Below are 25,303 nucleotides of genomic sequence, written 5' to 3' on the forward strand. Positions count from 1 at the left end.
TTAGTAATTCTTGTTTGCATATTGCGTAACAAATAATTTGTTCCGGATGGGGTTTCGCCACTTCGTTAAGAGACAATTGCTTAAGGCTTCCCAGCACCGGATTTGTGGGAGTTAACTTTCAAAATGTAAAGAAATTGGACTTGGATTCTAGATGAGGTAAAGTAGAATTGGGGTTAAGTTCGCGTTCTTGTCGTATTATAAATAAAAAATACCATCGTGATTATGTATACGTTCGTGTAACATATTTACGATGCTATAACCAATTCGGAGTATGCGTTCGCGCAACTTCAAACAAGCTTTCTTAATAATAAATTGAATATCATGGTTTTATAAATCCGGGAGTGCATTTCATGTGACCCGGCTCTAATTGCAACAAGGTTAAATAGAACGTTTCGTGAATCGCGGGTGCATTTCATGTAGCGTGGCTTGCGATATGTTTTAAATAACCTTGAATTAACTCTTTAAATATTTAAAAGCATTTTAAAGCTAAAATGCACATAGGTTTAAAAGTGTATTAAGAATCAGATAATTATGCCAATAATAACAGTTGAGCGACCGTGCTAGAACCACGGAACTCGGGAATGCCTAACACCTTCTCCCGGGTTAACAGAATTCCTTTCCCGGATTTCTGGTTCGCGGACTGTAATACAGAGTCAATCCTTTCCTCGATTCTTGATTTAAACCGGTAACTTGGGACACCATAAATCTCCCAAATTGTGACTCTGAATCTTTTAATAAAAAATGATTTCATTTCGATTGTCACTTTAAATTGGAAAAAACTCCCTTATACACCTTTCCGGAGGAGTAGGTAAAAAGGAGGTGTGACAGCTCTGGCGACTCTGCTGGGGATAAGAACCCAGAATCTCTGGTTCAGGGTTCAGAATTCGAGCTTAGATTAATTGTTATATTTGGCTTTATTTATTATCTGATTTTATTACATGTTTGGGCCTAATGTGCTAAATGTTGCTTTTACCGCTTTGATATTATTTGAACTGTATATATAAACTGCTACGAAACCCCTCTCTTCTCTCTCCTGAGGAGTGCATGCTGGTCGTGACTTCTTTCTGTTAGTGTCATATCCCAAATAGAACGAGGTTCAGACAAGTTGCAAAGCTGGATGATCTTTTGGTTATTGGTACACAGCCCCCCCCCCTCGGCTCGAGTTGTCTGCTCAGGTAAGCCAGGTTTAGAATAATACACCCAGGTTTTAAACCTAGAATAACTCAGCCTCATGTTGGATCCTTAGTAGGAGCGCTTGTTTGCATCATATGCATTTGACTTTGGGGACTCAACACAGGGGTTGGGTATGTCTAGGACATGTGTACCCAAAATAACAGACCATCTTGACGCATCATATGTGCTACATGTTGCATTTCTCCAAGGGTAAAAGGTTCATTTGGCGGACCAATGATAGTTGAGGGCAAATGAAAAAGAAAAGAGTGAGAAAAAAAGAGGGTGAAGTGTGAAAATAAAGTGAGTAGGGCCTAGTTATATTTTTTCTTACATTTTTATTAAGAAAAAAGACAAAAAAAGGGAGAAAAAAAATCCAATTTTTTTTTGCATGTTTCATCATTTTTCAAGAAAAAGCAAAAAAAAAAATATGTTTTCTCTAAATTAGTTATTTTTTTTTAATTCTCGTCCGTATCCAATCTGCCCGAACTACGTGGGTCTGATTCTCACCGGATGTGAGATACGTAGTCAAACCTCATCGGTTCCGGCCCCAATTTTCAAAAATTCAAAAAAATATATATATTTTTTTCTTTAATTCGTGTTTCAAAAGTGTTTCCTTCTAGATCATCTCACAGGATACTGAACCTACACTGATTTGGTACATCAGATACTTAACCTCCTCTGTGATGCTTTAGTTATGAAGATTGGGGTGTGTTACAGATGTAGAGTCAGTCTCCTTGGTGCTGTGATTACTACTGTCTGAATATCATGTAGCCCATTATGTGATTGAGGCATCAAAAGAAGGGAAGATACAGTCCACTTTTCCAGGAATAACACACACGAAATTGTGTTGCTGTGACTACTTCAACATCGAATGTTGGGGCTAGTATTCCTACTGTGTGGACATGCTTTAATACACAGTGGTATTAGCATTGAATTATGCTCAATCTGTGGTTGAAGACACCCATATGGAAGATATACAACCCAATTTCCTCAGGAACAATGCACAAGGAATTGTATTGCTTGGTCACAGTAGCTTCAGTCCATCAACACAACGAAGCAGATTGATTTATCATATTGGTGTTTTGCTGCTCGACCGAGTTTGGCTATGATGCTGCACGAAAGATAAATGACAACAGAATTACTGATCAAGCTCTATTGAAGAATAACCTCAGGCCGCGATGTTTTGACAAATCAACTACTACTGAATCACGTTTCACATGCTCCAGTGTTGCTACAAAAAGGTGTAGAAGGATTCAGGGCAGAGGTCGAGAAGAGAATGCCACAGCAACAACTTGAGAGAGCATCTCCAGAAGACTTGGTTCAGAAACAATGGGAAAGAAGAGATTATTTTGGTGTACATCCACAAAAACAAGAAGGCTACAGCTTTATTGGTCTTCACCTTCTAGTGGGTCGTGTTCAAGCAGGCGATATGGATGAGCTAGCTCGTTTAGCTGATGAATATGGTTCAGGAGAGATCCGGCTTACTGTGGAACAAAACATTATTATTCCCAACATTGAGAACTCAAAAATTGAGGCATTGCTCAAAAAGCCTGTTCTTAGCACATTTTCACCTGATCCACCTTTTCTCATGAAAGGTTTAGTGGCTTATACTGGTAACCAGTTTTGTGGACAAACGATAATCGAGACTAAAGCTCGTTCCCTGAAAATAACTGAAGAGGTTCAACAGCAAGTTTCTTTGACAAAACCAGTTAGGATGCGCTGGACAGGTTGCCCGAATACGTGTGCACAAGTTCAAGTTGCGGACATTGGATTCATGTGATGCCTGACTAGAGATAAAAATGGAAAGACTGTGAAAGGCGCAGATGTTTTCTTAGGAGGAAGAATAGTCACTGGATGTGCTGGAAAGAGAAGAAACAGAAGATTAATAAAATGTAGAACAGTTGGTGATTTTGCTGTGTTCATAACATACATATACAGAGGGATAGTCACTGGATGTGCTGGAAATCTTATAGCATTCCAACAATAAAAGCAAAAGTGAGCTGCAATCAAGATTGATTACGACCATTCTCATGAAGTACTAAACTGTTAAATCAAATGCAAGTATACTGTACCAACAATGATGCTGGAGGTTTAGCTTTGTACTTTTCATTCGCATACATGCTAATGCTACATTGTATTTGGTAGCAATAGTCATTGGCTTTCTTTGCTTTATTAATTTTCTTTTTATCGAACTTTTTGTAATTTTTAACCAAATTTGGAATTATATATAAAAGCTACTAGGTGAATAACCTAGTATACTTGCTAAAAAAAAGAGAAGAAGACTTTTCTTAGAAAATCCAAAAAAAAAAAGAAGATGTAGAAGTCTTTCATTCGAAAAAGAAACCAAATTAAACCAAAATCCAAAAAGAAATATTTTCTATCTTTTTAGAAGCCTTTTTCCCAAAAGATCAAAAGAAAAAAAAAGATTAATATGTTTTCTTCCTTCTATGGGAGTCTTTCTTCGAAAATATAAAAAAAATCAAAATCCAAAAAAAAACGTGTTTCCTTTATTTTGAAGTATTTTTTCCAAAAAAAATCAAAAAAAAAATCAGAAAAAAAGAAGAATTAAAAAATATTTTCCTTGTTTGAAAGTCTTTCTTTAAAAAAAATTTGAAAAATTGAAGTCCAAAAATATTTTCGCTTTTCTTTAGAAGTGTTTTTGTAAATAAATAAAAACTCAGAAATCTAAAATATTTTCTTAAAAGTCCTTCTTTCGAAAATTAAGAGGCAACATCCAAAATCCAAAAATATTTTCTTTCTTCTTTAAAAAAGATAAAACAAATAAAAATTTAAACAAAAATATTTTCTTTTTACTTTTAAAATTCTCAAAGTTCAAATCAAAAGCAAATGAATTTTTAGAAGTGTTTCTTTCAAAAACAAAACAAAAATAAAAAAAATCAATCAAAAACATATATATTTCCTTTCTTCTTTTAAAGCATTTCTTCCAAAAATTCAAAAAAAAAAGAAGAAGAGTTAGCTCATTTACTCTATTCTCGATCTTCTAGAACTACGCAAAGATCTGATTCATGCGGGGTCATGATACGTAGGCAACCTACATAGGGTTCGATCGAATTTTTTTTATTATTAAAAGAAAAGGAAAGAAGGAAACAAAAAGAAAAAAATGAGGGCGAAGTCGTGGGACATGAGAAATGAGAGGAAAGAAAAGAGTGATAATTAGAAAAAGAGAAATGAAGGAAAATGGGCAAGCCAAGAGGTGCTAGAAAAGCAAAGAAAAGAAAGGATTGAAATGAACAAATTGGGATGATGCCAAATGACTTTCATACTCTCGAAGTCATTTTAGAACCAATAATTGCGACTAGGTGCATTGCACGCAATATGATATTATATTATGTTAAATGTCCTAACGCTAACGTGATGACTTCATTTTGTTATCTTCATCAGAAAGGTGGTTAGCTTGTGGTTCTTAAAGTGGTAACTCTTCTCTACAACATAAGGTCGAAAGGCAATGGCAGACGACAACAGAACTGAGTTGGTTGATACCGGTGCCCGAAAGCAGTTGGTTGAATAGGACATTGGGTTGGCTGAGAAGGTAAGGATGTTAAGACAACACATGGCGGACATGTATCAGGCTTGGATGACTGGGAAGGCACCACCCCCGCCACCACTTACCTTCCTAGATGATACTCTTACCCAAACTCCGGTCATAGTGCCAGATGATTCCCCATACTCTCCAGATTTTCCCGCTTATCACAGCTTTCCCAACCACCCTAGTAGCTCTGTCACTCGTCCTCCAGTTATCTTTCCCCAAAATTGCCCTCCTGCCATATCCACTATCCCCAACAATGAACACCCACTGAAAGCTCATGATGCCCAATATTACCCCTCAAAGGTTGCCTACAAGGTTCCTGACTCATACAAGAAGAGCCTTGGGGATGAGCTTCATGCTGAAAATGAAAAGGTTACAAGAAAAGAAGGGCGAGATGAGATATTTGGGAAGCTGAAAAGCATAGAACAGTCTTTAAAGAACATGCAAGAGACGGGAGACCAGGTTAACATGTCTTACAAAGAGTTGTGTATGTTCCCTGACATTCGCCTGCCTGCAAGATTTAAAGTGCCAAAGTTTAACTTGTATGATGGGTGTGGAGATCTGGTAGCCCACTTGAGGGATTATTGCAGTGAAATGAGAAGTGTTGGAAAGAAAGATGATTTGTTGATGGTGTATTTTAGTGAGAGCTTGACTAGGGCAGCTTTGGAATGGCATAATCGTCAAGATGTCGGTAAGTGGCATACATTGGGCGACGTGGCTCAAGATTTTGTGCGACGCTTTCAGTACAATATAGACATTATCCCAGACCACTCCTCCCTATCCTAGATGGAAAAGAAACACAAGGAAAGTTTTAAGGAATTTTGGCTCAGATGGAACGAACAAGTTGCTCGGGATAGTCCCCCCATTGATAGAAAAGATGTTCTTGCTAAACGCTTTCAACCTCAATATCGACCCCGCGGATATCCTTGTAATCCTCCCCACTGCTACTTCTCTCCACAGAACCCCCAAAATCGTACATCACTTTTCCAGTACCCTGTCTACAATGCACCACCATATGCTCCACACCCACGAGGCCCGCGATGGTCCACACCACTTCCCCAAATGTCTTACCCGCCCCCTCAAGCGTATCAGCCACTTGCCCACAAAAGGTTCCAATCGAGGCCAAAATATAAATTGAAAAGACTACTGAGAAAAGAAAAGGCTTTCACCCCTATTGGAGAGTCATATGCCAGTTTGTTCCAAAGGTTGAGGCAATTGGACATGTTGAAGCCGATTCAGATAAAAATGTCAAACCCTCTGCCAAAGAAGTTTGATTTTTCTCAAAGGTGCGCATATTGCTCCGATGCCCCGGGTCACAGTACAGAAAAGTGTTGGCACCTGAAAAAAGCAGTTCAGAAGCTTATTGATGCAGGTGACATTGTCGTGCAAAATCCAGATGCAGCAGACACTAGCCAAAGTCCATCGCCTGTCCGTAATGAGACGCATATGGTGGGTATGATTCGTTCTGAAAAGGAATATGAGAATTCTTCTGAGATCCTTGGAGGTCCACGTGCTACGGAGCTTTCAGCGCTATCAGAGTTTGATCTTAAGAACGAGCCAGCAAAAGGAACCCAAAAGCAATTTGTTAAGAACAATGTGGTGAAGACTTGTGAAGGTCCCTAGTATTGTTGATACAGAATTCAGTGGCTAAGATGTTGAGCTTGGTGATCGAAAAGATGCTCCTCTTTTGGCTAGCCAGGGAGGAGTCTTAGTGGTTTATTTTGTTGTCATTATTGTTATCCGGGTTATTTCAGTGTTGTAATCCAGATATTGTCTTGTGACTCAAACCCTTCTATCCTTTTATTTTTGCCTATTTTGTTTAGTCGTAGTAGCTCGTTTAGTGTTGTCTAGGTTTGTTCCAGGCTTGTAACCCCATTTTAGTTTGCTTGTTTCGTTGTTCAAACCCTTCCACCATCTGTCTAATGCAATTTTCTGTTTTCTGTTATTTTTAGTCATTTTTGTTTAGTTCCCTTTTCTTTTATAGTTCTTTTTCTGTTGACTCTAGTAACATGACATGCATGAGTAATTCTCAGTCTGGTCTTAAAAAGTCAGTTTAGTCATGAAGCAATGAATGAAACAATTTTGAAGACGATAGGGACATTTGAGGGAAATAAGTAAAGGCATTTTGAGATCACTTCAAGCCCGAATTGTGTGAAATTAGGGCAGATAGAACATAAAGAAACCCTATTGAAATGCATCATGCCGCATCGGTTTGAAGTTAAAGGCAAGTTTACCCAAATTTACAGGGGTCGTTCATGGTAATGAGAGTGAGAGTGTTGTCCAATGGTGCTTTGTATTCAACAGATGTAGAAGGCAAATATGTATAAATGGCTATCAATTCTGATGTAGTCAAAGATATTATGTATGATTTATTTGGTTAAATTGTGTTGTTTGTACTTGGCATGTTTTGAAGATTGGAATGACGAAGGCATTTTGTTCTGCTATCTAAACACTTTATCCTTCGTTACCCCTTTGAGCCTTATTTATTTATTTTCATACCCCTCTTTGGGAATCAGTAGCAAAGTTGAGAAACGCAAGAGCAAAATATAAGTAAAGGAAGAAGAGAAAAAAGAGAAAGAAAAGAGAAAAAGAGAAAGAAAAAAAGAAGAAACACAACAAAAAGAGAAAAAGAAAGCAAACAAAGAGAAAGAAAAGAAAGAGAAAAAGAGAAAATCACAACAACAAAGTAATTTTTATGACATGAACTATGTTCGACCTGATTCCTTTTAAGGATACGTAGGCAGCCTCACGGTTCGGTCCCATCAAAATAAAAATTCAAAAGTCCCCAAACAAAGAAACTGGGGCAAAAATTGTGGTTGTTGTAAGAAATCTGATTCCGAATGTTGTAATTTTGAACCCATTTGAATTGTTTTGAGCCTTTTGATACCCTTTCTTTCTAACCCCATCCAAAAGCCCACATTACGGTCCAGAGAAAGACATTCTGATCATTCTTCGAGAGATGTCGAGGCAAGCAAATAGAGGTGAATCATATCAGTGGCAACATTCCGGTCCAAACGAGGAAAATAAAAAATGAGAGAGTCTTATTGGTGAAAATCCTCACGGGCACCGTAAGGCGATGAAAGCTGAGAGAAATAAAAAATGAGAGAGTCTTATTGGTGAGAACCTTCACAAGCACTTTGAGGAGACTGTAAGTTGAGAGAAAGAACAAAATGAGAGAGGCTTGATGGTGAAAACCCTTCGGGCACTACAAGTCGAATAGGGATTGGGAATCAGATTGGATAATGGGAGCATTGAAGCCCAGTTTCACAGTTTGGGGGTACAACAGGAGTTGAACATTAGACTTGCTTGACAGAATATTCATAGGGTGCATGTCATAGTCATTAGAGTTGGTATCCACAGCTGATAGGTTTCTACTTTGTAGCTTTCTTGTTAGGAATCATCCCTTTCTTTTGTCCTTTACTCTGTTCCTTTTTGTCTTGTTTACCTCCTTTTCCCGAGTCTGTTTGGTCATAACAAGTGAGAAATGATTTCAAAATTTGCCACCAGTTTTCCAATTGCACAAAACGTGATCTGGCTAGCACATCATAGTGTCATAAGTCAGAAAAGAACAACAAGCGCACTGAGCTGGTAACAATCAACATACTTTGGGACCCTTGTGAAATACAAAAGTTTGGTACATATCAATTCAGGAACAATGCAACATATGGAGGGTGTTAGGTGAACGGATCAAAGGTATTTTTGGTGAAACACGAAGGTATGGTACATATCAATTCAGGAACAATGCAACAGATGGAGGGTGTTAGGTGAACGGATCAAAGGTATTTTCGGTGAAACACGAGGGTTTGGTACATATCAATTCATGAACAATGCAACAAGATGGAGGGTGTTTGGTGAACGGATCAAAGGTATTTTCTGTAGTAAGATTGACAAAAGGTGTTTAATTAGTGACAAACAGGATCTTCCAAGTAGAAATCAAAGTTATCATGGCAAGCGATGGAGCAATAGACCTCAAGGCCAAGGCCAGTGATTTAAATAAGGAAAGAACAGCATGCGCACTGAGTGGATGGAAATTGACGTGCTTTGGGATTCATGAGAAACACAAAGGTTCAGTACATGTCAATGCAAGAGCACAATGTAACATATGAATGGTATTGGGTTTGAACGGATTAGAGGTATTCTCCGTGATAAGGGTGACAGAGAAAGTGGTTAATCAATAAACAAGCAAGGTCATCGTGTGGAAATTAGCTATCATGAGAAGTGAAGGAGCAATCGCCCTCAAAGTCAAGGCCACAAACCAACCACCGCATTTTAAACTAACAAGATTTTTCTTTAATTGAAACAGGGGTAGAAAATTTCATTTGTTTCGGAGAAACCCTCCGTAAGGAAAGGCAGGCACCAAACAGGTTTGACCGTAAATTTTTAGGACCCTCCTGGAAAATGGGTCCTAGTTTAAAAATCAAAACAATCATAAATAGCAAAATCTAGCATAAATGTACCCCAAGGAATATAAGTTGGTTTCAAAGTGTGCATGTTTAAGATAGGATTCAATTAGGAGTTTTCAGGACCCTCCTGAATAATGGGACTTAGATTTAAGACTTCCATTAGATAACTAGATTTAGCGTAAGCTCTATTGTAGGGTAGTGCAATTCAGCCGTAAAAATTGTCACTTTTAAGATAATACTTGACTTTTGATTTTTAGGATCCTCCTAGATAATGGGGAGTAGTTTAAGACCCTCTTAGATAACAAGATTTAGTGGAAGTCACACTTTTAGAAGATATAACCTAGATTTAAATTTGTCATTTAATTAAGAGTTGTCAGGACCCCTCCTGGATAATGGGACCTAGCTTTCAAATTCTTAGTAATATTTGGTAACATGATTCAGTTTAACACTCACATATGTGCCCAGCTACCAAACTAAGGCAGAAAATTTTCTTTGTTTTGTCTATTTTTGTTGAAATCAGGTACCCACTTGGAGAACAGGGAGAATACAATTCAAGTTCAACAGTCAGACGCCCACCTGGAGAGCATGAGAATGCAATTCAAGTTCAGCAGTCAGGCGCCCACCTGGAGAGCACAGGAATACAATTCGAGTTTAGTAGTCAGGCGCCCACCTAGAGAGCACGGGAATACAATTCAAGTTCAACAGTCAGGCGCCCACCTGGAGAGCACGGGAATACGATTCAAGTTCAGCAGTTAGGCACCCACTTGGAGAGCACAGGAATATAGTTCAAGTTCAGAAATCAGGCGCCCACCTGGAGAGCACGGGAATACAGTTCAAGTTCAGCAATCAGGCGCCCACCTGGAGAGCACGGGAGTACAGTTCAAGTTTAGCAATCGGGCACCCACCTGGAGAGCACGAGAATACGATTCAAGTTCAGCAGTTAGGCACCCACCTAGAGAGCACGAGAATACAATTCAAGTTCAGAAATCAGGCGCCCATCTAGAGAGCATGGGAATACAGTTCAAGTTCAGCAATCAGGCACCCACCTGGAGAGCACGGGAATACAGTTCAAGTTCAGCAATCAGGCGCCCACCTGGAGAGCACGGGAATACAGTTCAAGTTTAGCAATCAGGCGCCCACCTGGAGAGCATGGGAATATAGTTCAAGTCTTGGTAATCAGGCGCCCACCTGGAAAGCAGGGGAATACAGATAAAATTTTGGAAATCAGGCGATCACCTGGAGAGCAAGGGAGAACAACACCAGTTTTAGGGAAGGGAAACAATTTATGTGTCGGTAATTAGGCGTCCGCCTGGAGAAAAGGAAAGCATCTCAGATTATAATTCGAGTTCAGTAATCAGGCGTCCACCTGAAGAAAAGGGAAAGCATCTCAGATTACAGTTCAAGTCAGCAACAAAAGAAGCTCGTGGCAAGAATGCGAGTCAACAATCTGAGGTGATCAACAGAAGTTAGTCACAAGAAAGAAAAAAAGAGAAAGGCAAGAAGTTAATCCAAATGCAAAAGTTGATGAAAGATATGAGATTCTCAAGACATGGTTGAGTTCACAAGCACTACATGTCCGGTCTTGATCCGAAAATCTGAAGAAGAACGAGCTAGCACCTGCAACTAGCAACCGTCAAGATTCAAATCCAAAGTCTGCATGAAGAACCATTCAAGACTCAAGATCAAGCTTCAGAAGACTTATAGATAGGAATCTTGTAACTCGTAGTTGACACGCTTAGCTAGTCTTTTTCATTTCTTTTGATTTTGATGTAATAACAGGACCGCGAGCCGGAACCTCGGCAGAACAGCACCTCGACCGGCTCTCCACCTCGGCATACTTCATCATCTCACTCACCTATGAACTACACGTGACCCGATTCCTTTATAGCCAAGGATATGTAGGCAGCTCAGATACCAGGGCTCGGTCACATTCCCCTCTCTCTTAGTTTTAGTCTCTCCAAATAAGGATCGGGTAAAAAAACATGTCTAGTAGTTCTTTGTCTGAAAATACTTCGTATTTCCAGTCAAAAAGGGGCAGTTGTAGACATGTGATTTTTGACCCTCCCCAAGATTTTTCATATTTTAGCGCGTAAATATTTTAATTTAGGCCTAATATAGTTATTTCAACTTAATTTTTACTCTTTTACTTTATTTTATTACATGAAAATGAAAATTACAAAAAATAGGTTCATTAATGTTTTTTAGTCATTTTAAATCTTGAAAAATACCGAAAATAGTTTTGTTTTAACGTCAGTCTTATTTTAATGGTTATTTTACTTAAGTAGGATTAATTAACAAATGAGATCGTATTTTTAGGCTCGTTCGCGAAAAGAATAAAATCTGGGCTCGAGCAACCCATTTTTAGGCCTAATTTTGGACCTAACCCATAATTCTCAAGCCTATAACTCCTAGGCCCATACCCCTAAACTAAAAAAACCCTATAAAACAAACTAAACTTAGAGCCCTAGAGAAGATCGACCTAACACTCTAGAGACAAAAGCTGCCAGCCGCAACATACACGGACCCCCCTCCCCATTGGATTCATCTTCTCCTTCACTTGGAGGAACGAAGACCTGAACCAGTCGCAACAGTGCAAAAAGGAGACCCCTCTCTGAAATTCATCTCCTTGGTCATCCCCCCAAGCACGCATGAACTTTGAAAATTGCAGACCCTTACTCCATCTCCACCAGTTTTTTTCAAGAGTTTTATTTCAAATTTTAGATTTCTTCTTAGGGTTTTTTATTTTAGAACGATGGAATTAATCGAAGTTTGGAGCCATTTCTGAGTTTGGATTGTTGGAGGTTGCCGCTGAAGGTTTAAATCCGAAAATCTGATTCAATTTGTGATGATTCTGTGTGAAGCCACGTCGATGTCCGGCTGTAATTGTTGCTTCATTCAGTCCGTATAAACTTCAGGTTCATATTTGCTCTGTTGGTTTCTGTCTTCCAGATTTAATCGGTTCATGTGAATGCTCAATGTAGTCTTTGTTTCAGCAATGTGTTTGTGATTAAGAAGATGTTAGTATTAATTAGTCGCTTTGTTTCTTTTTCTGATTTGCCTCTTACCTTATGGTGTCATTGTTGGGTGGATTAGATACCTGTGAAATGATTAGAAAAAATGTCTGATTTCTCTTTTCTTACGGTGTTACCAGATATTGCTATCATTTTTGCCTCCTGTTAGTTCGGAATTAAGTGTTTGGGTGTTTAATTGTTGGGGTGTTAAAAGGATGTAACGCATAGCTACAGATCTGGATAATCGTATTTGTCATTTTCTTATACTCTGTTTTGCTTAACAGTGTGCTCCCATTAATCTGCCATTCTCTGTTTGGTGATATGCTTGGATTGAAGTTTTATTGTTTTAATTTGAGGATGGTTGACTTCTCATTTCTTTCCATTCTTATTTGCTGAACCTCGCACCCTTGTGATAATATGATATCTTTGTACTTTTGGGTGGTAACATCCATACTTTTGGAGGAAAGTTTATTAGAAGATTTCATCATTATAAAGCCTATATGTAAGTTTTTTAACGAGATAATGTATGCAGTCTTATAGATAACTAGAGATATTAATTTGTACTAGAGTAAATGGAGAACAACGATAGGGTTAGGAGAGTGCGTATAGGATGGGATGAGTTTTATGAGAGGCAAGTTAGCAAGTTAAAATAGTTTGTAAAATCTCAAATGAGATGAAGCGAGTTGCGGTTAAATGTTTTAGAATATAGACCGATTGTTTGAATTCGAGTGCTCTGTTCGTTGATAGTATGGGTTACTATATCACTGTTTTGTTTTGAATGTCTTGATAATATTCGCTTTCTTAGTAATTCTTGTTTGCACGTTGCTTAGCAAATAATTTGTTCCGGATGGGGTTTCGCCACTTCGTTAAGAGACAATTGCTTAAGGCTTCCCAGCACCGGATTTGTGGGAGTTAACTTTCAAAACGTGAAGAAATTGGACTTGGATTCTAGATGAGGTAAAGTAGAATTGGGGTTAAGTTCGCATTCTTGTCTTATTATAAATAAAAAATACCATCGTGATTGTGTATACGTTCGTGTAACATAATTACAATTCTAAAACCAATTCGGAGTATGCGTTCGCGCAACTTTAAACAAGCTTTCTTAATAATAAATTGAGTATCATGGCTTTATAAATCCGGGGGTGCATTTCATGTGACTCGGCTCTAATTGCAACAAGGTTAAATAGAATGTGTCGTGAACTGCGGGTGCATTTCATGTGGCGTGGCTTGCGATATGTTTAAAATAACCTTGAATTAACTCTTTAATTATTTAAAAGCGGATTAAAGCTAAAATGCACATAGGTTTAAAAGTGTGTTAAGAATCAGATAATTATGCCAATAATAACAATTGGGCGACCGTGCTAGAACCACGGAACTCGGAAATTCCTAACACCTTCTCCCGAGTTAACAAAATTTCTTACCCGGATTTCTGGTTCGCGGACTATAATACAGAGTCAACCCTTTCCTCGATTCGGGATTTAAACCAGTGACTTGGGACACCATAAATCTCCCAAGTGGCGACTCTGAATCTTTTAATAAAAAATGATCCCATTTCAATTGTCACTTTAAATTGGAAAAAAATCCCTTATACACCTTTCTGGAGGTGTAGGTAAAAAGGAGGTGTGACACCATATCTTTCGCATTTGTCACATTTGGCCACAAAGCTTTCTACCTCTTATTCCATTTTTGGCCAATAATATCCTGCTCTAATTAGAGTTTTTTTACCAAGGATCTTCCTCATGCGTGATTTTCACAGTGTCATTCATGTACTTCTCTCATCAAATACTCTGTTTGAGAAGGTTCGAGACACCCTGATAAAGGTCCACCGAACATTTTTCGATATAAGTTGCCTCGATCCAAACAATAATGGGTAGCTTTTCGTCGAAGGGCCTGAGTCTTTTTCTTATCCTCAGGTAGAATCCTATACTGCAAAAAATTAATGATCTCGTTTCTCTAATCCCAGGTTAAATTATTGAAATTTACCTCGTTTTTATCTTGATCGAGTTCCAAATGAAACAAATGTATTACAGAAGCATTTTCTTCATTTGTTACTTCTGCAGTAGATGCAAGATTAGCTAATGCATCTGCTTCGGCATTTTCTTCCTTGGGTATTTGTACGATTTTTCAAGATTGGAATTGCCTGATCAAATCTTGTGCCTTTTCCAAATATTGCTGCATCCTCGCCTCTCTAGCTATATATGTCCCCTGCATTTGATTAACTACAAGTTGTGGGTCACTTTTAATTATCACCTGCTCTATTCCGAACTCTCGTGCCAATTTTAGACCTGCAATTACAACTTCATATTCTTCTTCATTGTTAGTAATGGGATGGCACTTTATGGTTTGCCTTATAGTTTCTCCCGAATGTATGATTAGAACAATGCCTAAACTCGCTCATTTAACATATGAGGAGCCATCAGTAAATAGGGTCCAAGTACCTGGATTAAACCCGTTAAATACATGTAGTTGCTTTTCTGCTTCTGTTACCATCCTTGGGCTGAAGTCTGCCACAAAATCTGGTAAAACCTGTGATTTTATCGCAATTCTAGGTTGATATGTGATATCATATTCACTTAGTTCTATGGCCCATTTGGTTAATCTACCTGATAATTCCTGCTTATGCTATATATTTCGTAAGGGGTAAACGGTCACTACAGAGATAGTGTGACATTGAAAAATAAGACCTTAATTTTCTAGATGTCATTATTAGTGCTAAAGCAAGTTTTTCTAAATGAGGATATCGAGTTTCAACATCCAATAAGGACTTGCTAAGATACTAAATTAGAGATTGCTTACCTTTATCTTCTCGAACTAACACTGCACTTACCGTCATTTCTGACACAACGAGGTAGATGAGTAGCCTTTCTCCATCTTTTGGTTTAGCCAGCAACGGTGGGTTTGACAAATATGTTTTTAGATTTTTGAGTGCTTGTCGGCATTATTCAGTCCACTCAAGTTGGCTTTGCTTTTTCAACACTAAAAAGAACTTAAAGCTTTTCTCCAAAGATTTAGAAATAAATCTTCCCAATGTTGTTATCCTACCTGTCCACCTCTGCACTTCTTTTTTGCTCGTGAGTATATCCAGTATTTCTTCAATGGCTTTAATCTAAGCTGGATTTGCTTCAATTCCTTGGTTAGAAACTAGGAAACCTAACAAATTACCTGAAGACACCCCAAATGCACATTTTTCGGGATTTAATTTCATATTAAATTTGTGGAGAATCTGAAAAGTATCTGACAAATGTTGGATGTGATCCCCCGCTTGTGTTGACTTGACTAACATGTCATCAATGTATACTTCCATGATTTTTCCCAGATGTTCTTGAAACATCTTTGTTACTAACCTCTGGTATGTGGCCCCAACATTCTTTAGAACGAAAGGCATAACTTTATAACAGTAAGTCCCCCTATCTGTAATAAAAGAAGTTTTTTCCCCATCTGAAGGATTCGTTTTTATCTGATTATATCCTGAATAGAAATCTAAAAACTCAACAATTTGTGCCATGTAGTAGCATCAATTAGTTGATCTATGTGTGGTAAAGGAAAAGAATCTTTAGGGTAAGCTTTATCCAAGTCTTTTTGGGTAACTTACTCGTCACAAACTCGTCACTTACCATTCTTTTTGGGTACCACTACAGTATTAGCTAGACAATTAGGATATTTTACCTTGCGGATAGACCCAATTTTTAAAAGCTTTTGTACTTCATCCTGAATCACCTAGTTTTTGAAGGATCATTTCTTCCTTTTCTTTTGTTTGACAGGTGGATATGTTGGATCTTCATTCAGCTTATGGGTTATCACCTCCGGTAGTATGCCTGTTATATTTGAATGCGACCAAGTAAAGCAATCTGCGTTAGCTTTTAAAAATTCAATTAACTTACCTTTCATTTATGGGCTCAGGTTAGTTCCGACGTAAACTTTTCTGTCCAGCTAATGTATAAACAGCAACACCGCTTTGAGTTTCTCAATTGTTGTTTTGATGTTTCCGTTCTCTTCTGGCTCTTGAACAGTATCAGGACTTGAGTCTACATCTGTTTGTCATCTTCAGTTGAGGTTTGAGTTGTTAAATCCTCAACTAAATTCTGTAATTGTTATTTTTCATCTGCAACTTCATTTTGTAAGCTTGAATCTGCCACTGAGTTGATACTTCTAGAAGCCCGCTGATCACCGCGGATTTGCCTAATTACCCATTGCGAATGGAACTTAACAACCTGATGTAAAGTAGACAGAATAGCATCTATCTCGTGAGTCCAAGGTTTGCCGATGATCATATTGTACGCCATGCTCATATCTATTACTTGAAATTTTGTATCTTTGACTACTCCTTCTGCGAATGTGGTGAGTATTGTCTCCCCTTTTATAACAGTGCTTTAATTGTCAAATCCAGATAAGGTACGTGCTTTGGGTACCAATTTGTCATTAGCTTGCATCTTGTTTACCACTCTTAAAAGAATGATATTTACAAAGCTACCTGGATCAATCAAAACTCGTTTCACATTAGTATCATGTACAAGTAAAGATATTACCAATGCATCATTGTGTGGGATCAATACGCCATTTGCATCTGCACCATCAAATGTTATATTGTCTTCTTCCAAAACTTGGCGAACTCGCTTTCCGTGGGTGACTATGATTTTTGACATCTTTTTGCAGCCGTATATGTCACACCATTAACCTCCTCCCCTCCACTTATGACATTAACCATTCTTTTTGGTGACGTAGGTTTTGGCGGCTCCTGTATATTCTTCATATATGTTTGCTTACCCTTCTCACTAAACAAATCGGTTAAGTAACCTTGTTTTAACAAGTGCTCTACTTCACCTGGTAACAATCTGCACTCTACTATTTTATGACCGTGATCATTATGAAACTCGCACAAAAAATTTGGGTTTCTTCTATTGGGGTTCGATCTCATTTCTTTTGGCCACCGCACCTTATCTCTCATGCTTCTTAAAACAACTGCTAATTCAGATGTGCTAACATTGAAACTGTAACCACCAATCTTTGCTTTTGTACTTTTGTCGTTGTCCCGTGTGTCTTGTGCCTTTCCAAACTTGGATGACGAACTCGTATCTCTGTCCCTTGATCTAGAACCGTACCTTGGGTTCTCCTATTTAGATCGCGAATCCCTTCCTGCTGGTCCCATGTAAGGCTCGTACCTATTCTTACCGGATCTTTTTTCAGTTTCTGGTCGCCTCGAACTTACTCTTTCATCTTCCCGTGACTCAGTGATAGTATCTTCTTCTATCCGCAACTTCGTGTTATACCTGTTGTAAACATTATTCCAAGTTGATGCAAGGAATTCTCGTAAACTTTCTTTGAGTCTCCTCGTGGCTTCTGAGCTTTTCATTTAGTTTACTTGCAAATGTCATAGCCGCCTAGTTATCAGTTACACGTGGTAACATCATCCTTTCATGCTGGAATCTATCCACGAATTCCCTAAGTAGCTTTGTATCTCCTTGTTTTATTTTGAAGATGTCTTCCATCCTCTTTTCGTCTTTTTGTTCTCCCGAGTGTGCTTTTATAAATGAATTTGCAAGCTCAGCAAAATAATCAATAGAATTTTCAGGTAAAAGAGAATAACATGTTAGTGCTCCTTTTGTGAGTGTTTCACCAAATTGTTTGACCAGCACTGATTCAATCTCTTGCTTGGTAAGGTTGTTTCCTTTTATGCTAGTTGTAAATGCAGTTACATGATCTCGTGGGTCGGTTGTCCCATCATACTTTGGGATATCGGACATCTTAAACTTTTTTGGAATCGGTAAAGGAGCGACACTTGGCTTCCAGGATTGTTGAGAATATTTATCAATATCCACTCCCTTAATTACATGTGGAACACCAGGTATCTGCTCTATGCGGTTGTTCTGCTCCTTGAGCTGTTTCTGCAAAGTTAGTACTAAACTTTGTAAACCAGAATTAATTAGGATACCTGACCTTCCATCGCGAGATTCGCTAGAAGTTCCTCCACTGCCCGAATTGGCAAGTCCTAAGCGTGGATTCTCTATGGTTGCGGTGTTGTTTGGAGGCGGAGTTGGTGGTACAATTGGTAATCCTCAAATGAAAGCTTGAAGAGCATTGTTCACGTGTTCTTCAATTAGTTGCTTCAATGCATCATCAACAATTTGATCTTCCCCTTGTTGGTTATTCACATGTGATGTTGATCTGTCAGGTGAGTTTTCTTGGGAGTATCGAGGAGAATTTTGAGGTTAAGGGATCAAAGTGTCATTCTTTTGTTGATTATGTTGGTTCAACTGGTCTTGATGGTTTTGTTGGTTGTTGTAGTTAGTAGTCGACCTGATTTTTTGACAGAAAAATAAATTTAGAAAGTAAAAAGATTATCAGATTCTCGGTAACGGAACCAATTTGTTTAACCAAAAAATAGTTATTTTGCTCAAAGCCTATTTTTAGAAGTACTCGGACTACTGATAATCAAGAAACTCAATATTCTCACAGTGATAAAAAAGGAAATATGAAATACCAAAGTAATCAATGTGAGCACGTGATTTTTGCCCTATGAGAACTACTCCCAAAAATTCAAAATAAAATAGTTTTGTGTTGTTTGTAATTTATTTGTATTTTGTCTGCGTATGTTTATTTCTACTTTAATTAAGAAAAATACAAAAATATGTGTTGCATGTGCATTTAGGATTTAATCATGCATTTTGGAATTAATTAAACCATGTCCTATTTTTAAGAATGAAAATCACAAAATATGAATTTTTTGTAGCTTTGTCATTTTTATTGTTTAATTGTGTGATTTTTATCAATATTTGATCTTGTGTGTTAATTATTGTTAAGGATTAATTAATATCTTTTTAAAATAATCTTGGTTTTACAATTCAATTTGGGAATTTTGGTTTCTAGGAATTAAAAATAAAAATAGAAGAAAAAGAAGAAAACAAGAGAAGAAAATCGGACTGGGCCAATTTTAAAAGAAAGTTCAGGCCCAGTCCAAATACCCTTTTACCCGGTCCAATCCAACCAGTCTTGAAGACGGGTGGAACGACGTCGTTCGGGCACGAAGAATCTGGGCCGTTGATACAACTTGATCCAATGGTCCAGATCACCCCATCCTTACCCATTCTCTATCCCGACCCGTTACCCGGTTCAAACCGACCCCCTACTTAAACCAAACGACGCAATATGGGTTAACCTTCTTGATCCTGGCCGTTGATCTTAACTGATCTAATGGCCGGGATTAAATTCCCCACCTGGTATATATTCCTAAATCCTACCCCTCCCCTCTAAACCAAACCCCCTACCTCTTCGTCTCTGAGCTTCAGAGACCAAACAGATCCCCCGCCTCTTGCCACCGTGCACCGCCCACCGGAAATCGCCTCACGGCGGTTCCGGTGGTCCAATCGACCCCATCTTTTCACCACTGATTCCCCTCGACCTTCCCATTCCGAATCCCTAACTCTTATCCCTCGAATCCCAGCCGTATGCTTCGAATATTAGACCGAAAATCAAGCCGGAACCCTAATCCGTTCAAATGCCACCAAATTCACACCACAGCTTCCCCACGACTTCCTCGTTCCAGTCTCATGCTCAGTTTTCTTTGAATCACCCCCGAGCTCCTCGAATTTTAGGTCAAAGGAATCGACCCAAACCCTAATCCATTCATATGCCACCAAACTCACACCCTGCCACCCCCTGACCTCCCTTGTTCCCAAACCACCCTTAGTTTGCGTCGAATCACCCCAGAAAGTCTCGAATCAAGGGTTTGAGAATGGTGATCTGAAGCTAGTTCAGAGACTGAGGTTAAAACGGACCTTAGTCGAATGTGTTCTCGGTCAGGAACACTCGACTAGGGTCCGTCTTGGCCCCAAGTCCAAAAGGCATCGGAGGTTCGAACCCAGGCCCCGTTTAATTGGTAGGTTCGTTTTATCCTCTTTTTCTATTAGTTTTTGTTCAGTAAATTCATCCTCTACTCATTTCTTATTTTTTGTTTAAATTCGAATGTTTTGTGCTTACTCTGTATTTTGTTTCTTCTTTGTTTTCCTGAGTGAATCGAATCAGTCAGTATTAGTAAGTTTTGTATAAACTATAGCTATTCCCGTAATTGCTCGCTATTACTGTAAGTTCAAAGTATGTCATCTGTGATTGCCCATCACTTTGTATATGAATTCAGTGTTTTCATTTAATGCATTTACAGTGTTGTTCGTATTTAGGTTTGACATGGAATTATGTTTAGTTCATTCCCTGAATCACCATGTCCTTCATCTTGTTGCAATGCTATTTTGATCTGGTTTGAATTCATTTGTTGTTTGAGTTTGCTGGGTTAAATAACTATGTTTGGGGTCTGATATGAATTGAACTTGAGTTCACCTTTGAGCCTTAGTTTAGTCAATGGTTAGGATTTCTAACTTAGTTGAATTGGTTATAGCTGATGGATTTGGTACAGATTGAAAGGGGTTGAGGTAGGATAATACACAGGGGTTAAAGGGGTAATTTGGGAATTGAAAAGTTCAAAAATTGGCTAGTTTAAGTGGGTTGTCAGTAAAACACTTAAGTAACATTAAACTAATGCATTTGTTAGTGCTAATGAGGAACAAAACATAATGGCATGAAAGACTTTAAAGGGAATGAATTAAGAAATAGGGGCCCATGCCTATTTGAATTTAAATGAAGAAAAGACAAGGGTAGTGGGGAACAAATGAATTAAAAGGAGGAAAAACATAATATAGTGGGGTTTGAGAGATGATGGGCAAAATGAGTTTTAAAATTCTGCCTAAAGTGCTTTTGAGGGTTGAGAGGGCAGGTCTGTTTTGGTTATATATAGAGTCATTTTTAGGCAATAGGAGAGGTTTTTTTGGGGGGGGACAGAGTTTAGGTTGGTTTTTGGGAGAGCAGAAAAATCAGTTTCGCTTTCGACCCTTTTTGGTCTGGTCTGGCTTTCTTTGAGGCAGACTTTAGAATAGAAAGTAACCTGAAAAGGGAGAGAGCTTGAGAGAACACTTCCTGACCCTGATAAAGATTGAGAAAACCTATTGTTGCATTAGTGCTCCTAAGTTCAAATTAGAATTCCAGTTGATGAGTTGCATGTTTCTAGCTTGATTTCTGATTGTGAGAGTTTCAGAGGTTTCCTGGTTGATTTTCTAGGGATTTTGGGTTTATTCAAGCTGGTTTTTGAGTCAGTTCTGGTAGTTCTGTTTGGTTTTAAACACTTCTGGATTTCTGGTTTATCACTTGGGTCTGCTCGTTGTTCTATATTACTGGGCATTGATTACTACTGTTGCTGATCGAGTTATTGTTGTTGTTGGCCTCTTTCTTTTCTCATTATATTGCCATTTCCAGGTACACAGCTGTAACCCTGGTCATTCGTAAGCTGAAAATACAAGCATGAATATACATGAAGACTTGAAGCTTTAAGTTTGATTTAGCTTTCTACTGATTTGTATATTAGGGTATCTCACTCATTAATATCATGTAAATGCCTGCGGGATGTATAACTGGATAGTTCTTGTAATGGTTTAACCTGTGAACTTTCGAATGAACTTTATATCATGTATCTGCTCTTGTCTATTTCGAATGTATCGTTGTAGTCAATAATACTTGGGTTGTTTTAGCTTGATTATTAGGTAGTGTATTTTGAATGCATGTCCGTTAGAATCCGGCCTAATAGACTATTTAATTAATACAACAATCTGATTGTAACATCAATGGCTTGAGTTTAGGATTAGGCATAGACATTTAAATTACCTCTTTCTAACTATTGCTCTTCTAAAACCTGTAGTAATATACTTAATTAGATATAGTCACTTCACATTTCTGCGTGGCGAATTGTTGAATATGCATAAAATAACTTAAGTAAGTTTCATTAAGTGTTTAGTTCGTTTAAAATCGGAAGGGTGATGTGTTTTGTCGAAAAGAGATCGATAGCCCGTATTTAGGCGGATTGGGCCTCCGCGCTTGAATAAGATGGCTCGGGTCCTATTTTTAACATCACATTCGTTTAGACCTGGGCCCAGGTTGGTGAATAGCCATGCCCGTCTGCGTACTTAGGTTCTGATTTTAAACGGGTGGTGTTCATGACCCAATTATAAAAGCTCTTAAACCATATAATTAACCAGGACTCCTCCTTTTATTTTAGAAACGAACTAAATAGAACACTGTAGATTACTTTAGGCTTGCCCTTTAATCAACGAACGAGATGAGCCTCGCCAAATAAAGCACCTAGATCGCGGGGCCCTCGATAATTGTATATATTAAAATACTTAGATTTCGGGACAGAACGTTTAGCGAGTTCCACGGCCATTTCCCAAAATAACAACGCGTTAGTCTCTTTAGGCACGTACTTTAAATAATATTACCTTTTTAAACCCGGGTGCACATTTATGTGACCCAAATCCAAATCTCAACGAAGTCGAAATATGTCGATAATCACGGGTACATTGATTGTGACGTGGTTCGAGATGCATTTCCATGATGTTGCAATTCTTTTTTATATAATGAATGAGACGAGCCTCGACAAACAAAATACATAAGCTGTGGGGCCCTCTATAAGAGTTTGTAAAAATTCCTTAGGCTTCGGGATGGGTCATTTAGCAAAAGTTCGAGGCCATTTCCCAAAATAACAACCCGTTAGTCTCTTTAGGCACGTACTTTAAATAATATTACCTTTTTAAACCCGGGTGCACATTTATGTGACCCAAATCCAAATCTCAGCGGAGTCGAAATGTTCGATAACCACGGGTACATTGATGTGACGTGGTTCGAGATACGTTTTCACAACGTTGCAATTCTCTGTTAAAATAATAATGATAATAATAAAAGCGGTTAAAAGTTAAAATTTGCACATAGGTTCATAATTGTATAAAAATCAGATAATTAAGCCGAATATGACAGTTGAGCGACCGTGCTAGAACCACGGAACTCGGGAATGCCTAACACCTTCTCCCGGGTTAACAGAATTCCTTATCCGGATTTTTGGTTCGCGGACTGTTAAACAGAGTCAATATTTTCCTCGATTCGGGATCCAACCGGTGACTTGGGGCACCATGAATCTCCCAAGTGGCGACTTTGAATTAAGTAATAAATCCCGTTTTGATTGTCCTTTAATTGAAAAAACTCCCTCTGCGCCCTTGCGGGCGCGAGAAAAGGGAGGTGTGACAGCTCTGGCGACTCTGCTGGGGATAACACCGATATCTCTGGTTCAGGGTTCAGAATTCGAGCTTAGATAAATTGTTATATTTGTTCATTATCTGATTTTTATATGTTTGGGCCTAATGTGCTAAATGTTGTTTTTACCGCTTTGATATTATCTGAACTGTGTATAAACTGTGCCGAAACCCTTCTCTTCTTACCTCCGGGGATGAGCTTGCTGGTCGAGACTCCCTATTCTGTTAGTGTCAATACCTGAAATAAGAAAGAGGCCGGACAAGTTACTAAGCCGGATGGCCTTTTGGTTCCCGGTACGTAGCCCCCTCCTCGACTCGAGTTGTCCGCTCGGGTACACAGTCTAGAACAAATACCTAGGTTATGGACCTAGAATAACTCAGCCTCATGCCGGATCCCTAGTAGGAACGTTTATTTGCATCATGTGCATTTAACTTTAGAGGCTCAACACAGGGGTTGGGTCTGTCTAGGACAGGTATACCAAAGTGACAAAAGACCATCCTGATGCATCCAACTTGCTACCTATGCATTTGTTGTTTCGGTCTTGCATGCTGACCGGCTCTTGAATACTTTGAGGGAAGAGAGATAGAGGTAGCTAATCGCCTGTTTTGGAAAAAATCATCAATGTCCAAATAGCATCGAAACTCTGTCAAATTTTTGAGAAAAAATGAACAAAAAAAGGAAGAAAAAAGGGGTTTGGTTTATGAGAAATGGTTTTATTTGCCATTGAAAAGAGTCTTGTTTTCAAAAGAAGTTTGTTTTGTCTACCCGAACTACGCCGGTTTGATTCTCACAGGGTGCAGGATACGTAGACAATCCTCATCGGGTCCAACCTCCCCTTTACAAAAATGTCAAAATTTTAATTTTCATCATAAATAAGTTGGGTGATGCCGTTTTTGGCAAGAATAGCATAATGTTCCCAAAAGGGACGCCGGAAGGCTGACTTTGCATAAACGGCCACTTTTAGTCATTTGTTTGATTTTTTGACCGGTTGACTCACCCAGCTTTAAAATCTTCGTTCCTGAAGTGCTGAAAAGCCGTGTGCGGAACCGGATCTTCCTTTTAAGCTGTGAAAAATTAAAAATAGTCAATTTGTTGAGTCAAATAAATTTATTTCTTAAATCACCTTAATAAATGTGCAGGATGAGTACGATGCAAAATGAACCTTTTTCAATAATGACTAAAATCCCTTTCAAATTGCGGTTATGGTGGGATGATTTAGGTGGCGAACGGCAAGATGAGGTCAAGAAATATCTAAAAGGTCTTACGGGTTTGTTGGAAATCCAGCCTCGGGGGGATATCATAAGAACTTTGGTCACCTGCTGGGACTCGGCACACAATGTCTTCCACTTCTCCGATTTTGAACTCACTCCGACTTTGGAGGAAATAGCCGGGTACATCGGAAATGCTGAAGTTCCATTGAGGCAAAAAATACCTGGTTGCTCCAAGAGCTGTCACTGTGCATCGGTTTTTAGATTCGTTAAATATACCCAGGACGGTCCATAACTCAGATTTGGCAGCAGGTTTTTGTAATCCGCGCTTCATATACGACATATACGGTCATGTCGGAGGATTCAACAACCCGGGTAATAAGTTATGCAGCAAAAGTAATCGTCAGAAATGGGATGAGCATAGACGAGTAGCTTTTATGATAACCTTTTTGGGCCTTTTGGTGTTTCCAAGGAAAGACGGAAACATTGATCTGAAAATAGCCGGGGTCGTCAGTACCTTGCTCATTCAAGATGAAAGCACTCTTGCACCTATGATAGTATCTGATATCTTCCGAGCTCTCACAGCCTGCAAAGCCAGAGGGAACTTTTTTGAGGGGTGTAACTTGTTGCTACAAATATGGATGACTGAGCATCTCTGCCACCGTTCCCAGCTCTTGAGTTATGGTTCTTCAAAGAAAACTTGCATATAAGAGTTCTACACAAGAATCAAGGGGGTCAGTCTACCCGAGGGAGTTACGGCGTGGACATCATTATTTCGGACTCTCACCGCCAGCCAAATACAGTGGACACTAGGATGGTTGCCTGTGGATGAAATCATAT

The 25,303-nt window shown here is 38.7% G+C and overlaps 1 protein-coding gene across 1 annotated transcript; it reads left to right on the plus strand.

Annotated features, from left to right (window-relative positions):
• Nucleotides 1–369: 369 nt before the first annotated feature.
• LOC138884204 (ferredoxin--nitrite reductase, chloroplastic-like) lies at nt 370–3,345 on the plus strand. The gene has a single exon (XM_070165248.1). The coding sequence runs from the start codon at nt 2,450–2,452 to the stop codon at nt 2,951–2,953; it is 504 nt and encodes a 167-aa protein (XP_070021349.1). The 5' UTR covers nt 370–2,449; the 3' UTR covers nt 2,954–3,345.
• Nucleotides 3,346–25,303: the final 21,958 nt, after the last annotated feature.

This window comes from Nicotiana sylvestris, chromosome 12 (genome assembly GCF_000393655.2).
Source record: "Nicotiana sylvestris chromosome 12, ASM39365v2, whole genome shotgun sequence".
Lineage (NCBI taxonomy): Eukaryota > Viridiplantae > Streptophyta > Magnoliopsida > Solanales > Solanaceae > Nicotiana > Nicotiana sylvestris.